At 38.4% G+C, this 17,733-nt stretch overlaps 1 protein-coding gene across 10 annotated transcripts in view; it reads left to right on the top strand.

Annotated features, from left to right (window-relative positions):
• The window catches only part of ABCC9 (ATP binding cassette subfamily C member 9), a 79,428-nt gene that overhangs the window by 21,612 nt on the left and 40,083 nt on the right, over window positions 1-17,733 (top strand). For all 10 annotated transcript variants that reach the window (XM_074826417.1, XM_074826412.1, XM_074826421.1 and 7 more), the window contains 10 exons: window positions 1,516-1,680; window positions 3,202-3,357; window positions 6,129-6,263; window positions 7,551-7,713; window positions 8,352-8,392; window positions 9,328-9,470; window positions 12,246-12,354; window positions 13,758-13,868; window positions 14,829-14,901; window positions 16,548-16,653. In XM_074826417.1, coding sequence (XP_074682518.1) covers window positions 1,516-1,680; window positions 3,202-3,357; window positions 6,129-6,263; window positions 7,551-7,713; window positions 8,352-8,392; window positions 9,328-9,470; window positions 12,246-12,354; window positions 13,758-13,868; window positions 14,829-14,901; window positions 16,548-16,653 — 1,202 coding nt within the window. The remainder of the gene's footprint in view (window positions 1-1,515; window positions 1,681-3,201; window positions 3,358-6,128; window positions 6,264-7,550; window positions 7,714-8,351; window positions 8,393-9,327; window positions 9,471-12,245; window positions 12,355-13,757; window positions 13,869-14,828; window positions 14,902-16,547; window positions 16,654-17,733) is intronic.

A 17,733-nucleotide genomic window follows, 5' to 3' on the forward strand; every position in this document is an offset into this window, starting at 1 on the left:
TATTTTAGCTTGAAAATTATTGTTTCTGGATCTCAAATTTAGGACTCTGTACCTTGTTTGCTTCCTTTATTGTACTCTTCAGTGTAGTGGTTTTAGTTGTGGGGTTTTTTAAGTTTTAATCGACACTGGGTAAAGGGAAGATTAAAATCATTGGATAACTGAAACCACACCAAGGGCCTGGCTTGGTGACGCTCTCTTGAATACATTTCAGAATACATTTGCTTTTGATTTATGGATTTTGATCAACTTTCTCTTGGTTGTTCTTGCTATTATGTGTTTCTCCTTTAAATTCTCTCTAGTTTCAATTAATGTGAATTAATTGAATTTTATGCTTATTCCCCCTTAATTCCTGAGAACTTTATGTACATTGATAAAGGTATCTACAAATGTTATTTTATTATTGATATCCTCACTGTGTAAACATGGGGAAGTTAGATGCAGCAGAACATTAATAAAAGAGTTTTCAAATATATTTATCTGACCAATCAGGTACTTAAGCAACCCCCGTTTCAAGGAGTCTTGAGCTGGTGGAGCCACTTAGTCCTATTATTTCAGTGGGATTTAGGTGTCTTACAGACATTAGTCCTTCTGAAAAAATGGTTGGGTGCTTATACACACCTTTTGGGTGTCAGCTGCCTGTGGCAGAGGGAGGAGTGTGTGGTGTGGAGAGGCTGGGGTCACTGCAGTGAGGTGAGCCTGCACGGCTTGGGGCGCTTCTCTCCTGACTGAAGTCTCATGGCAGATGACAGTAATCCAGAGTGATGAAGTAACCTTCAAGAGGGTAGGTACATGGCTTACTTTCCAGTATTTTCCAAACCTTTCATCTCAGTAATGGTCTGGGTATTTCAGTAGAACAGTCTTTTTCCTTCTTTTTTTTTTTTTTTTTTTTTTTTGGTAGGAATTTCAGTACATCCTGCTTCCAGCTGGATCGGAAATACCAAAGGAATAGCCTTTTCTGCAGTATTTTGGTACATTTATTTCCTTTTTTGCCTGAAACAGAGCAGCACAGTGAACATAACTAGAAAATGAAAACAAATAAAGTGATTTAAAGGAGCTTATTTTTCCCCCCTGTTGAGGCATTTAAACCTCATTTTGTGTGGAATACTGGCATATATATTCTCATTTTATTCAGAATTCACAGGTGTCATAGAAGGAATTGTTTCTATTATATGCAAATGCAACATAAGTAACTAATCCTGTATAATAAAAAATACTTTCTTGCAGCTTTGCGGTGCAGGTTGAATGAGCATTTCTGTCCTACAAATCATCAAAATTCAATGGAGAAACTAAAGATAAGGCAGACATGGTGATCTCATTGTCCCTTTCCTGCTAAAACCAATTAATTTTACAACTGCTAAAATTTCAGATCCTAATTCTTTGGAACATGAGAGGAGTATCTAATTTGTATCCATCTAATTTGTATCATTTGCAATGACTGAATTTCCTTGTTTCCAGTGTCTCAAGAATATACAATCCCTCCTATGCCACTTCCATAATTTTTTCCTTTCTTTTCAGGTGAAGAATCCATCAAATTCATATCTTTCCTCAGAGGAATTCCTCAGGAATGTTTATGTTTTGGCAGTTCTTCTCTTCCTGGCCCTTATCTTGCAGAGGACATTCCTGCAGGCATCCTACTATGTGACTACAGAAACCGGCATCAACCTACGAGGAGCTTTACTGGTGAGCAAAGATGTTCCCATGATCTGCCAAGAAATTCACTAATAATAACTCCAGCTTTGTACTTTCATTTGTCTTGTTCTTTATCTGAAGACTCATTTAACAATTTTTTGACAGAAGATATGCACTGTATTTTTATAGACAAAACTGGAAAAAGTAGTATCACTGACAGCCAAACTGATGGCAGCAATACCTTTTTCTAAAAACTAGACCCATCATACTAACATGTAGAAGTTTAACACTCACTCTGTGCATGTAAGAACATATCTTTGCAGATGACGTTAGGTATATGAAGATAAGCAGCGTCGTTTTGGCTCTGCATCTGCTTTGTTCATTTGCTTATGAGGTTACTTCTGCTGACTGTGAAGAGTCATCTGCAGCATATCTTTGGCTGGGCTATGTTTTACAGAAACATTGTCCATGTATAATGAGTGGTGATTCTGAGTATTTATGCCCTTTTGCACAGAGCCCTGTGGGATGGGACAGGAGTGTTTCATCTCCAAAACTGTGTCTCTAAAACTGGCGTCCATTGACCCTTTCTGAAAGTCATGTTTATGACAGCTCAGCATGTGGGTGGGTTGTAGCAGGGATCTCTGCAGACCAAACTCCACAGGCAGCAGTAGCACTGTGTGCAAAACAGAAGCTGGTAAACTAACCATAGGAATATCTTCTCAGCACAGAAGCTTCTGGGGTTTGTGCACACTGTGATTGATGTAGCTGTTTCAAACATTTTCTGCCTTCTCCCAGGATAGATGGTACAGACTTGGGGAAGAAAGAGTACCTGATTATTTCCTTGTGCTTTTTTGACTCCCACTTGTCAAAATGGGGACTCTTAGGACCATATGCAGCTGATGTAATTCATCATGGTCTGTAGGCATTTCTGATTAATTCTACAAGATCTACCTTGCTCATGGATGAAACAGGGCAAAGAGCACAGGTTATTTTAAAAAATTCCTTGAAGCTGCAGTGTTGGATATTTGGTCATCACTGAGAACTGGGCTCACAATATTTGTCTAAAATTCTGTAGATATAAGCCCTGATTAACTTTAAGCCCTTCTAAGTTCCTACAAATTTTATAAAAATAGATGGCCAGGTAAAGGAAAGAAACCCAAGGGAATACATACCCACCCTGATTAAAACTTCATAGCTTGAGTTTAACTATCTTATCAGAAACAAGAATCTTTTTGACAGAAAGTGTCACAGAAAAGCAGGCTCACTAAATATTTGTTAAAAAAAGATCTCTTTGCCCAGTTTTCTAGATTTTGATGTTTTGTTGTCATTTTGTTCTATTTTAGGTCTGCATTAAGCAACAAACCTTTTAAGAGGAACTGGAGTTTTTTAAGTCAGTTCTCTCTCTTGTGCTTTCTCTCACTCTGTCTCCATCTCTCTCTCTGTCTCAGGTGAGAGACTGGGAGAAGGGCTGTCTTAGGTAGAGACTGATACTGCAGTTTGAAACATCCTGCTGCTACTGTTGTTTTAGTATTATATCATTTTCATGTCTTCCATTTTATTCCCTTCCCACAGGCAATGATATATAATAAGATCCTGAGGCTTTCTACATCCAACTTGTCCATGGGAGAGATGACGCTGGGACAAATCAATAACTTGGTTGCCATAGAAACAAATCAATTAATGTGGTTCTTGTTCCTGTGCCCCAATCTGTGGGCAATGCCTGTTCAGGTAGAGCATCAAAGTAAGGGCCTGATTTCAGAGATCCTCCAACCTGGTTGAAAAGCATATATGTCTGTGAGAATACTACAAAATCCAGAGGGGAACCTGGACTTCACACTCATTTGCCAGGAAGACTAACAAGCAGAACCATGGCCCATCATCTCCTCCAAAGGCTGGGAGGCTGTCTCTGCAGTAAAGAGAGAGGATTTTTTGAGCAGGATGTCCATGTCATGGATGTGGTCTGTGAGTTTAAGAATGATGACCTGTCATCCTTTCCCTGCTCATATTTCTTCCACTACTGACACAAGTCATTGCTTTTATTTCTGCCACATGGCAGCAGCACTGGCATCTGACTAGCTCTAAGTATTGCATTTGCAGTGTCCACTTGTAACTGTGTTTTGTGGCAGGAGCAAAAAGCAATTGAATCCTGCTCAGTGACTGACAGCAGCACTGACAATGTGCTGCACAAAATGCTCAGAGGAGCTCTCATCTAAACAAGCTTAGTTACTGTAAACATCTGGTTCTTAACAAGGCTGGGAAAGATCTGTAGGCAGATCTGTAGGAAGAAAAGGTAAAAATTATTAGCCTGAAAGAAATCTTTAAGTGCTAAATAACTTAATGACCTAAGCCATGCTGATTTCCCATGAAGCTTGGACTTCTGTAGCACCTTCAGAATTTTAGCTTGGGATGAGATTGGCATGGTCCTTACCTATAGGTGATCCTGCTGACATTAAACAAGTTTAAAAAGGGATAGAACCCACTCTTATAGTAGATCTGTTTTGCTGACATTCCTGGAACTATATCAGTAATCTGTTATAATAGTCAGCAATATTACTACTACCAGTGGATTGGGTAGGGTTTAGAGAGCCATAAAATAATTTATGGAGAAAAAGACAAAAAAGTTTACATAGCAACAGAAATCAGAAATAATGCAGAGAGTTTAAGTCACTGTTTCACATCCAGGTTTATTTGGAAGTGTTGATGTTAATACTTTGAATGTTATTAAATGAGCAGGTGGTCTGATTGCTGTGGCTAGTGAATAGTTATATGTAGCCTAAATTCATGATTCATTTGTCTCTTTAATAAAGTGTCTGTCCCAGCCACTGTAGAAGTGTAATGGCCTTCCTCACCGCTATTGTAAAAGGCTGGTTTGAGGAAGCTTCTGATGATTTTGCTGGTTCCTATAGTTCACCTTCAGGCAATCAAGAGGCAGGGAACACAGGTAGCTTGACCATAGCTTTGGCTGGGAATGAGCATAGCATGACCTATGAATTTGTACTTGATGAGTGCACTTGGTGAATGAGCATCTGTGGCCAAGGCAATACAGGGCTCCTTCTGCTCTTAAGCTCTTAATCATAGCAATTACCTTACACCTCTACTCCAACAATAAAATCAAAAAGTGAATACTTACTATTTCCTTCTCAAAATACGCAGCTGATACCAATGACACTGGTTTTGTGGTAATACGTCTTTCTGCCTGATAAGCTCAATTGGCTGTTTTTTGGGAAAAAGAGGGAAGAAACTAACCTTGGTAGCTATGAGCTGGGTTATAACTATACCGCTCTGGAAGGGGTGGTAGAACTGTCCTGTCTTGCCTTGTGCAAAGGAGTTGACCTTCAAGGGTTATCCCAAGAAACAGCAGTTGTCAAGGCTGCCCCCTCCTTGAGCAAAATAGCTTGTAGCAAATACTGAGCGTGTATCCATCCAGTGTGATCAAATATAGCCATACCCTGCTGAAGATGGGGGTGAATCTTAGAAAATATACTGTGTATCCACCAGTTATGGCCTGCTATCAAGGGCAAAAATTCATTGCAGGAGCAGGCCCCCAGTAAGGGCTTCAGTTTACACCAAGTACAAATTGCTACCTGTAACCTTGTGTTATTCTCCTAAGAAAATGGCATCTAGGTATGCTAATTTACATTACAGAAGCCTGAAAAGTTAAATAATGCTTTCAAAATGTTGAACTCCATTGATTCTTATTTCTGATATTGTGTAATAAGAAGGCAGATTTAAAGACAGAACTGACTTGTCTAAGAGATAACAAAAATGCAAAGTAGGGAACTAGTTCTGTATGGTCTGTTATCACTGAGGACATCTCTATACCATAAAGTGGGGCTTTTGATAAGAATGCTAAGTAGTAGAGCTTGTATTAACTCGGAAACCAGAATCACAGTAGTTGCATGAGAGTCATTCTCAGGTAAACGTCTGGGGGAAGTGTTCCCAAAATCTTTGTAGGGCTAAGGTTCCATCTTGGTGTTTTCCTACAGAGCTACATGGTATTGATGCACAAGCTCAGGTTTGTGTCACTGCCAGCACATCTGCTTCATGCTTCAGTGCCTGTCTTGGATGTGCCTCTGTCTGCAGTTGCAAGAGGACCACTATAACAGAATGCAACTGTGATTCATGACAGCCCTAAGACCTTTGAATACTTCCAGAGTGATGTAAGGAGCTCTAGTGTAAATAAGACTTGAGACCAGTGATTCTGTAAAATGCGTTGGGGCAAGCACCATCATTTTAGTGCTCTGTTAGTTCTGTGGAAACTTCATCTGGAATTAGGACTACCAGGCTGTAACACAAACAATGCAGTTAATATAAAAAATAAGGGCTTCTGGGTTCATTTCCCACACTTTCCAAAAATGACCTCCTGAAGTACAGGCTCAGCTGATTCCTGTGAACCATTCAACTGTTTATTGGAAGAACAAACATTTTTTTCTTGCTCTCATTCCAGCATATTGAAATCTACCTCTTTTTTTTTTTTCTATTTCATTTTTTCTTCATAGATAATAATGGGTGTGATCCTACTCTATAATTTACTCGGAGTGAGTGCCTTGGTGGGTGCTGCTGTCATTGTACTGTTAGCTCCAATACAGTACTTCATAGCTACAAAATTGGCTGAGGCTCAGAAGAGCACTCTCGTAAGTAAATTATTTCAGTGATATTTGTGACCCAGAAATGAGAACTGGGAACCAGGTCTTCTGGATTCTGTTCTTGTTGTTAGTGAACATTCATTGCAGAGGTTTGGGCAAGCCGTCCCTTAATTCTATCATCACTTCCTTTCTGTTTTTATGTGGCTTAGTATCTCTTCCTTCCTAACATTTGTCATACAAAAACCTGAAAAAAGTGTGTAGGCTTTAACCTGCCTTCTCTGCAGAGAGTAGTTTTCACCCAACTGGCAGTTTCATCTGAACTCAATTCCATGAAAGGATGTTATTCCTACATTCAGGTGTTGTATTTCCTGGGATGTTAGCAAACACTACAAATAACTGATAAATTATAGGAGGACAGTATTAAAGAATGTGTACAACCACCCTCTGAAATGGCTAGAGACTTTATGGTCTCACCCCAAGTTTTGGTATTCTCTAAAAATACAGCTGGTGTTGCTGGATTAATAACTATTGTACTTTCTTCAGTGCTGCAAGTTTATTTTGTTGTCTAATTTAGTTCACCAATTAGAAATGTTTTCTGATACTTTGTCTTTGGTACCTTTATTCTCATAATCCTTGAACTTTCTGAATCAACCTTTGATTTTTGTGTTGTGAAATATTTAAAGATCCTTGTTATCTTAATATTCATAAGCAAATTATACATACATGTATCTAATCTTCAGCACACTTCAATCCTGTTGAGCTGTGCCAATTTATAGCAACAGAGGATTTATTTTTGCATAATTTCAGAAATAGTCTGAATTTTTATTTTTGCTCCTTTCTGAGTTCCTCTGACTCATAACATCTTCTGGATTATGATTTTACGAAAACTTATGATTACTGTTTTCTGTTGAGGGGCAATTAGCTAAGTATATCAATAAACATCTTATTTTCATGACCAGGCTGTATGAATCCCAGAATGAATCTTGTATCAGCAATTACAAACATGTAGTATTCCATCTATTGTTATGGACCCCACTGACCTACTAACCTCCCTGAGTTTCACCCTCTATTTGAAGGATTTGGATGTTTTGGTTTATTTTTATTTTTAGAACAGGATCACTTAATTTTTCCTCATGATTTTAAGCATTTTAATATCTCCAAAGAACATGGAATTTTATATTGTTTTACTTGGTATGGCAACTGAAAGCCTTTACAAAATCACAGACAAACAAAGTAATAAATCTTTAATGAACTTTAGAACAGAAGTGAAGGGAAAAGAGCATTGTCACTAAAACTGCAAATTATTATCAATCCTTGTTTTCTTTTGAAATGAAGGACTATTCTACTGAGAGATTGAAGAAAACCAATGAGATACTAAAAGGCATTAAGTTATTAAAACTGTATGCCTGGGAGCACATATTTTGTACTAGTGTGGAAGAAACGAGAATGAAGGAACTCACCAGCCTCAAAACCTTTGCACTTCATACATCTCTTTCCAGTAAGTAACTATGCTTTTAGCACTCGTAGCACTAGGAAATGCATCCTTTTCTTCATGTCAGTATTCCTCCTGACTTCAACTAAAGCAAGATACAGCTGTGGCTATGACACTTTTTTTTGTGCATGTGGAATGTGATTAAAATAAAAAGACATGAGAAATATATAACACAGAAACTTGAAAATATAGAACATACCTAGTTGATTTTATTTTGTCTTTTCTGTCACCTTCATTATGAAATGACAATTATGAGTTGCTTTATAGTAAGGAGGCTCCAGATAACATTAACAGCTCTGATTACAGCAAAGATAAATTAGTGTCTGAAAGAAATTGTATTTTCTGTAATGTAGAAGAGCTGAGAGGGTAATGTTTTAATTGTGTTGCATAATTGTTCATATAAATCTTTTTATCTCAGTTCACTAAAGTATACAAATGAGATAATTCCTTGGTTTATTTGTTTGTGTGTTTAAGATTTCTCTCTGTCCTGGAAGGAAATTTCTTCCTGCAGAGCAGTTTTCCTTTTGGAGTTTTAATTACTTGAATTGGAAATAACTGGATTCTTCTAGTGCCATACAACTAATTGTAAAACTGTTTTTTCTTATTTCATATAATCTGATGCCTATTTTATTTATCTTTCACAGTTTTTATGAATGCAGCCATACCAATAGCAGCTGTTCTTGCAGTAAGATACTTTTTTTTTTTCACTTTTCCTTATAAAAAGGGAGAGAAAATAGAGGGGGAGAAAGACAGAAAGGACACCATTGTTACTGAAGGACATATTCCTCGTAAAAACAGCAGATGAGTCAATAAGTCCCTGCTAACTGTAGGATGGCATGACACTGGAAGTGCCCATTCCCAGAGCTGGTATTTCACCAGCTGTGGTTTGGATTGATAAAACCAAAAGGAAATATAAATTTTTACTGTAAGAAATAAAAAAAAATAATCATTGCAACTTGAAAGAAGACCCATTTTGAGCAGCTCTCATTTTGAAGGGATTTTGGGTTGCTTTGCTTTTCTATTGTCTAGCAGTGAAAATCATTCCTGTTTCAAAGTGCGTTATAAGCCACCATTTCAGTATTCAAGGAAGGGTACTCTGCAGTTTAAGGAGAAATAAATTTTGCTTGTCCTCTGGGCAGGTTTAAATCTCAGCCTATTGCACTAGAGGAACTATGGCATGCTGGTCATTACAGAGTCTTCATAGACCAAATTCTGAGGGCATTACTGCCAACAGTATGTACCAGAATTGGATGAAATATGACCATAGCTCTGCATCTGTGAAAATAACCCAGAAGATTTATTAGATCCTTACTGATTTTTCTGGGTTGTATGTTTCCTCTAAACCCTGAAGTCAGTTACAAAACTTTACAAAACTAAATGCTTTGATTTTACACAGACTTTTTTTCATTCGTAAATGTGTAAATGTCTTGAAATCACTGGCGAGTGTTTAAAAGCTTTTTCACTTTAATAGAAGACACCTTTCTCTTCAGTTTACTGGGATTCCAAATAAATTGAGGTATATAGTCATTGGCCTTAGTTGAGCAAAATATTTTGCTTGCTGTCCTTGTCCATCTTTTTCAAGAGTCCTTATCCTGACATGCTCTTTTCCTGATGTGACAGACCTTTGTGACTTATGCATATACCAATGACAAGCCGCTCCAGCCTGCCCAGGCCTTTGCATCACTGTCCTTGTTTCACATCCTGGTCACACCATTGTTCCTGCTCTCCACTGTGGTTCGTTTTGCAGTCAAGGCTATCATAAGGTAAGTGGACTTTCTAGTTTCTCCAAATCTTGAACACCTATGTTCAGTACTACAACAGGGGGGTGCTAGACAAAAAGATTGTTTCTACCTGCTTACGTGGAAGAGGATTTAGAGGTGGGCCTGTGATGTTCAAAAATGTGAGAGAAATCAGAGTAACCATTTCTTTTCACTCCATGATACAGAGACAAAGAAATGCTCCATTCTTTTAATAATATCACCAAGTCTGGCAGTCCAGATTCAGAGCTGGACTGTCCTTCCTTGGACTATGCTCTTCTCCTCACAGTGTAGCCACCCACCATTGCTCTCACCTAGTACTTTTCTGGGCTCTCATGGACACAGAGGGAGATGAGAGAGACTGGCGTGAAGCTATCTAGCAAGACTGGCCCTGCTGATGCAGGGAAGAGCAACTGGCTTAACTCTACCTCCACAAAGGGTGCTCTGGGCTTTAAGTGAGAATTTGGTATTGTCCCCCCTCTCATTGTCTAGCACTAGCGTGGACTCTCTTGTCCAAAGAGAGTGGATGGAGGAACATTGGATACCAAAGGATGAGTTACTCAAGGGAAACAGTCCTACAGGATTTCTCCTATAGAGGAAATGGTGTTCCCCTGAACGGCAGTAAAGATATGGCAGGAGAAGAAGCATGGCAAGGCAGACATTTGGGATTTTCATCTGTGAGGGTTAGGGATCTGCATGGCAGAACAGTGAGGAAGTTGTCATGAAGTGGAAAAGATTTTGGAAAAAAAAAGAAAAGGAATTAATAAAATACGTTGCCTCATCAGAAACTTCTATGTTCCAGGCATTTATTTGTGCAAATAGCCTAACAAAACAACTTCCTTCGTGCTGGGCTATAGAGCATTTAATCTCAAGGGAGTTGATTGGTAGGAAGTCAAATTTCAGACTTTTCACTGTTGCATCAGTGGTCTGTATGGAAAGTCAGGGTCATGGGGCAGTTATGTAGACATACACACTGTCAATATGTCCCAAGAGGCACAAACTCACACCTGACTGGCAGTAACGTGTCAGATGCCAAGCACTAGCAGGATGTGAAGATGGAACTAATCTTCCCACCCAGAAACATAGTTCCTTCTTGCCAAGACTGGGGCACATTGGCAAAGTATTGCATTATACTGCTACCACTGCCTCTTTCTGGTGGGTAATAATAACAAATAGCAGTCAAGGGGACTTCAAGCTTCACAGCTGTCATTTGCCAGCACCACACTCACTTTAAAAAGAAAAAAAAAATTAAATAGGGTTTATTTTTATTGAAGCAACAGCAGAGCCACATGGGAGATTTTCCCTAGGTTGAAAATTATTTCTGACCAGTTGAAAACCTCAAGCCTCCTTTATAAATCATGCCAGCCTCTACATCTCTGCACTGTTTATCATAGTTCTAATGTCAAAATGGTATGTACAGTTTCCTAGCACTGCTGGCCACCCCTGAGGACATTATTTAAAAACTATTTTTGCCAAAACAAACTTTACCCTTCAGCAAACTTATTTCCTAACATCCTTCTCCCATGAACATCACCCAAGTGAAGAATGAAGAATGTATGCTTGGCCACTACATGGCTCTATCATCAATCAAATACATGCGCTCACTTGTGTTATGATTAAATGCTTATACTTTGGTCAGAATCTCCATTTTTTGTTAAAGAGTAGTTCTAATAACATGAAAGCTTTTGAGGGTACCTGTCCTCATTCAAAGGCAAAGTAGTGGTTGATGTCTTCTTAGGCAAATGATCAGAATAAGGTCTCTTATCTTCTACAAGAAGATAAATTCTTGCTTGATGCACTTAAGACTGGAATTCTGATGTGGGAGTTAGACGCATGAATTTTCCTTCCAAAAGAAGAAATAGGAACAGGTATACTGGCAGGAAGAAATAATGACAAGAGCAGTGCTTTCTTGCTAACCAGTATCTCTCTGGTTTGAACATGTATTGATAATTTCATACAAAATGCTCAGACAGGCCTTGAACAGGACGGCTTTTCCATTTGCAGATTAATGTTCAAATCCCTGATCTGAAAGTCGTATGTCCTTCTGCTTTCTCAGTCTCTGGCTCAGTGCACTTTAATTTTAGTTTTTGCAAAGTAACATAGCTTCACCATGACTGGTGAGTGCTTTTGTGGGTGTTTTTGTTCCCCAGAATGATAAAGAGCCAGGTGCTTATAGCATTCTGAAAGGAAGTGGGGTAGAAAGAGGTTCAAATCTTTCTGTGATGAAGAATGGATTGAACCCGTGTGCTGTATTTCCCAGGGGACAGTTTTAAGAAGTAGGCAAAGAGAGCTCTTGCTGTATTTCTCCAAGGCTGGCCATGACTGTGCTGATTTGTGCAGTAGTCGGTCCTGTTTGCAAGCAGTGTATGCAAAAACTGTGTTCAGGATTCACCTAGTGCACTGGCATTTTCAGAGGATGGAGGTGGGTGAATGACTCGTTTATGCATCCTGACTGTGTAGGCATGAGAAATACACAGAGGAAATAAGCCTGCCAAGGTGGAATTCATTCCTGAAGAGCTCTAGTGGCACTCCCATGACTAGCTCTCCTCTTCATTCCCATCTACCAGTACAATGATTAATTATTTTCATCTCTCCTTCTTCCATACAAACAAATTTTCACTTGCCATCAGGGTGGCAGACAGTCCAATAGAAAACCAGAAGTATCCCATGAACTACTTTTGAAATATTTCTGATACATCCTGATGGCTGGACTGCACAAAAATGGAAATGTACTCATGGAAACCTGGGTTTAATTAACTCACTGTCCTGTTTTCTTTCAAGTGTACAGAAGCTAAATGAGTTTCTCCTGAGTGATGAGATTGGAGATGACAGCTGGAGAGGAGGGGACAGCTCTGTAGCTTATGAATCCTGTAAGAAGCACACAGGACTTGTAAGTTCCGTTTTATGACATACAGCCCCCCATAAAAAGCCAGTGGCCTAGCTGATAGGGTGTGGGAGTTTTGGCTTTGAGGCTGACAGTAATATTGACCAGTTTTGCCTCTTCTATGTTGGGATCTCTGTGCTTCTGTGATATGAAGGGTCCCCAAACACATTTAAACATTGCTCAAGTGCCAGTAGTAATAAAAACCTCATAACACCCTGACACATTTACACAAGGTTCAGATTCATCCTTCTCAGTTTTTATAAAAGGCCCAGATGCATTTCCTGTGGCTATGGGGTTTGTACTGTATATTGCCAGTACAACCTATAGTATGTTGGGCATCTTTTAGGTAGGACCAGTTCCTGCTCTGGGAAATTCAGAACTGGAGGTGGGAAAAATACCACCAAACTTTGTGAAATAGGAATTAATTCCAAAATGCTGTTTCTGGAGTGCTAAACACATGGTAAATTTGAGTAAAATTTAAGTGAAAAAAACCACCAAGATAGATGATTTGGGAAAAGATATTTTTTTCATTTTGATGTTTTTCTAAAGCTAGATATTTCGACTGTTTCAAACTGATTATATAATTTGAAATGTGACTGAAACTTGAAGACAGAAAGAGAAAGAAAGGATTAGTACAAAATGAGTTTTATTTTGAGCTGAATTAAATTAGTTTGTGAACCCAAGCCAACATTTTTCTTGTTTTTCTGGGTTAACAGTTATAATAAAAGAAATAAAAATGAAATTGTTTCAGCATTTATTTTGTTTCTCTTGTCCACCTTTTGCTTAGCCCTACAGACAGAAACAGACAGTCTAAATGATGGGGAGAGGGAAAAATAAAGGTAATATCTGTAAAGGTTAAATCATACAGCTCAGCTATAAGGAGTTACTAAGATTACACCAATTCAGCTCAATACAGTGGTGCTTACAAATACCACAGGTAGCTCTGAGTGAGCTGGCTCCACAGTCACTATTATGCATTAGCGAGGTATCCTGCACAAGCTAATTTGATATGCTTCTCACTCCTGCAGCTGTTCTGCTTCCAAGAACCAGACTGGTAACTCTGCATGTCATTACACTTTTACTGACACAACTTTGTTTGGAGCTACCTCAGGTGGGGCAGACTTACCTGGTGGTTTGAGGAGGATGATAGAGCTGAAATTTGGGGTGGTTATGCATGGGAAACCAAAAATCAGACATTTCCTGTGCTTCAGTTATGGGTGTTTTAAACATTACACTATGTGCATCGCAGTAGTGTAGCTTTATTATCACAAATATTGAAAAGCACTGGTTTCTTCCTGTAACCTAGAACAGTGGTAAGAAGGGGAATGGATTGTTTGTTTTATAGGGAACCAAATGCTGTCCTCTCTTGAGAATTCCAACTTTTCTCCTTTCTTCATTTCACTATGTAGCACACCAAGGCCATCAACAGGAGGCAGCCCTTGAGGTATCAGCTTGAAAGCTATGAACAATCAACAAAGAAGCAAACACGTCCTGTGGAGATAGATGATATTGCAATCAAGGTGGTTTGACAAAATCGTCTCATTCTTTACAAGGAGCAGGTCCTCCTTCCTGCAACAGTACCAGATAGTGCCCAATTGATGCTTTTCTTCCAAAGGCAAATTGTCCATTGCAAGAACAAGCCCTTAAATGAATTAGCACTTCAGCCAAAAATAAAGTGAGAAGAATTTGCTTCAGATCAGTTCTTTATAGTGATTCCCTGTCTTCTCAGGAAACAAAGAGGCATCATGAGTCTAAAGGAACAAAACCTAAATAATTTGATATGCAAAAATTAATATAGAGTTTTTAGACTTTACCTTTATGCACTTCTCTTTCACTCTTAGAACCAATATCAAAACTTCTGAGTAATTTTTTGACAATTATTACGACATGTCATTTATTATGACATTATTTAAAGTCATGTTGGCCAACTTTTCCCCACATAGGTGCTCTGTGCAAAGAATGTTTCATGGCCCTGTCAACTCCAAAGGATGTATGCACAAAAAGGCTAGGGTCCACTGGGGAACATTTTTCTGATGTCCAGCATAAACCTTGTGAATACTCAATTTGTACTTTGGGAATACATTCACAAGTGGACATATATCACAATATGCAGAATGATTCATTCCTTGATAAGCTATGCTATTTAGATTGTCACCTGTTAGGTCTTGTGATTATTATTCTTAGTCTTTAGTATTACATTGACAGAATGAAAGTATTTGGTAAATAGAGTTCAGCTCAAGATCATCCCTTTATTGCATTTCATACAGTATATATAGTATATATAACTTTTCTTATTCACAAACTTTTCTGAGTTTGACAATCTTTACTAATGTAACTTGGGATTTTTGGGTATGAGCATACCTCACCATGTGTATTAATTACAGATTTATTTTAGTAATGTATTTTAAATCCAAAGTAGACAATCTATTTTTTTTCCCCTCATGTGTTTATATATCTGACAAGTGGTAATTGTTTTGTAGGTGACCAATGGATACTTTTCATGGGGAAGTGGTTTAGCTACATTGTCCAACATAAACATTAGAATCCCAACAGGTAGGATAAAAAGCACAGTTTAAACATTAAATATATAATATCAAACTGTAACTAATTCTATTTCTTGAAAAGCACAAAACCACACATTTAGAATTTTGTAAGAAAAATTGAAGGTTAAAAATGTACACAAAGTCATGAACTGTATTGTCTTATAGCTATATCATTAACCTAAAATACTATAAATAGACAAAAAATCACATGGTTTTTGTATACCTATATAGTTTATATAGTTTTATAATAGTAGGAACAAAGTCAAGAGTAAGAATAAGTATGAAAAAGAAGGTTGCAAAAAAAAATCATTATTGTTTTTAATAGACAAATTAAAAAAAGAAAGAAGGAGAACTCCAGACTCATTCAAACCTAAGGTCCATCTAATTCAGTATTTTATTTCCAGCAGTGGCTACCAGTGGGTACACAGGGACACAGCACTCATGTATTATACTTCTTTTGCCATTCTTCAACATTATAGTCATCTTCCAGTTCACAACTATTTTCATCTCAGAAATTCCTTGAGCCTCATGCAGTTTGTCTGTCAAGAAATCCTCAATGATTTTCTCTTTCAAGGAAATTCTTTGTCCAGATGAGCTCCTTAATTCCTTGGACCCTCAATGTCTTTTGGCTAGGAGTTCCACAGATTTACAAAACATTGATTTATTTTGGAAGACTTACACAGCAAGTGTGAAAAGTAGCAACTATTATTTTCTATTATTATTATTATTGTTGTTGTTGTTGTTGTTGTTTTTGTTATGGATGCTGTAAATTTCCTAACACTATCTGTTGGTATTTCATGGTTATTAAGTAGTCTTATATTTTATTTTTATATCCTGTCAAGTGCTTAGTTTTAAAATAGCTTATTACTTTAGGCTGACACATTTTTGATGACACATAGTTATTAAGTAATGCCAAAGTCTGTATCATTTGTTTCACTGTAGCATTAGGTGTCCCATACATGGATGAACACTTCTTTGTACTAGCCCAGTGCCATGTACAACACCAGCAGAAGGTCTCTGCTCCAAGGAGTTCACAATCTAAGGCCATGGGTTCACAAGCTGGGTCACCCAGTCTAAAAGTTTACCTCCTTTGGAAGGAATAAGACCCTTAGCTCCCCAGCTGGCAAGAAGCTTATCTGGCAAATGCACTAACAGGCCAGTTAGTGAGTTCAGTTAGTTTACAGGAAGATCTGAGAAGCACCATTGCCACTACAGAGTAGGACTGAAGGTGGGAAATTGGTGGTAGAGGCAGGAGAAGTACAGCAAAGAAGAAAGAAGTAATGGATCTTTCAGTTGCAGTAACTTGTTGGATTGGCACAAATTTTCATGGAACCCCAGACTGAATAATCACTCCCCACTTTATATGATTTGACCCTAAATAACTTCCATAAAGTAACACAGTCCCATGCAATGTACGATAATATATGTCAAAGCAATAGTCTCGTTCCTTTGGAGATTAGTGTGTACTTATAATATCCGTTAATGTATACTTCCATAGATGAATACATGCAATATTGCCCATTTACGTAGTGGGTGCTAACAAATTTAACCAACTAGTTCAAGTGATCTAGAACTGGATCTAGCTGGGCCTTGTGGACTTGAGTAGAATAATTTTTTTCTTTTTTGCAAATGTGTTTGTTATTATTGTTATCATAGGTCAGATGACAATGATTGTGGGTCAAGTTGGCTGTGGCAAGTCATCACTTCTCCTTGCTATACTGGGAGAGATGCAGACGCTGGAGGGAAAAGTTCACTGGAGCAAGTATGTTTCATATAGCTACTAATTGCTGTATTCATTTAAGAAGGAGGTAGTTGGGATTTGATGTGAGAAATGTAAACTTCATGTCTCAGATCTGCCTGTTGAATGATTATCATCCAGATCCTCTCTGGAAGGCATCACCTGCAAACTGCTGTTTTATCATGGTTCAGAGCAGGCAGAGCAGAGTCCCTCAGGAGGGGAAAGAGGCTAGCCTGACAATTAATATCTAATATATTAGCCCTAGAAAATGACCTGAATAGAAAGCTTATACTATTCCTGTTACCAAATAAGCTTCAGTACTTACTATAATTGAAGTCAGCATTGTTATGCTGCTACTGTACACAGCAGTGAAAGCATGACAGGCTGGAGCTTCTTCAGTCAAGGGGTACCAGCATACAGGAAAGGCTGTATTTCCCACTCAATGATGCTACTGCTAGCAGAAAAAACCATGACATAATAACATGTGAGCAATGCTTTTCCCTTTCCCTGGTATCTGCCCAAGCCTTGCCTATGGAAGTCAGTGTTACTCTTCACATTAATGTGTTCAGAAAGCAGCCTGAGGACACTGAATACCTAAAGAGTAAAGGCTGTGAAGAAGCTGTTGCTGAAGAGGGAACTGCCAGTGAGGTCAAGCCTCGGGATCCACATGGATTCAGCCCCAGTGAATGAGAACTTCCTACAGAAACTAAGTGGGGCAGCAGCGACTCTTCCATCTTAGGCAGGGCAGAGGCTGGAGAAGGGATGTTGTGTAAGCCCAAGAGTCATTCTTTGGTTTTAAAGATCAGTTCTGTTTCCTTAAAACTACTAAGCCAAACTCTTCTTAAATAGCTTTTTGAGGAGAAAGGGTGAATTTTGTCAGAGGCACCAATATTTTGTTGCCCCATCCCTTGACTAGTAACTTCCTTTGTCATCTTTTTCTTACAGCAATGTTGCAAGCTGGATATTTTTGCTTTTCCTGTGCTAGTATGCGTGGCTTTTTTTGTTCTCTAGCCATATTTCAATGTCTGCTATTCTAAATGTATGATCTCACTGGAGTAGCAGGTACAGTTGGAGCCAAAGCAAGACTAACTTTATTTTAATTAT

The sequence above is a fragment of the Strix aluco genome, chromosome 5, assembly GCF_031877795.1.
Source record: "Strix aluco isolate bStrAlu1 chromosome 5, bStrAlu1.hap1, whole genome shotgun sequence".
Lineage (NCBI taxonomy): Eukaryota > Metazoa > Chordata > Aves > Strigiformes > Strigidae > Strix > Strix aluco.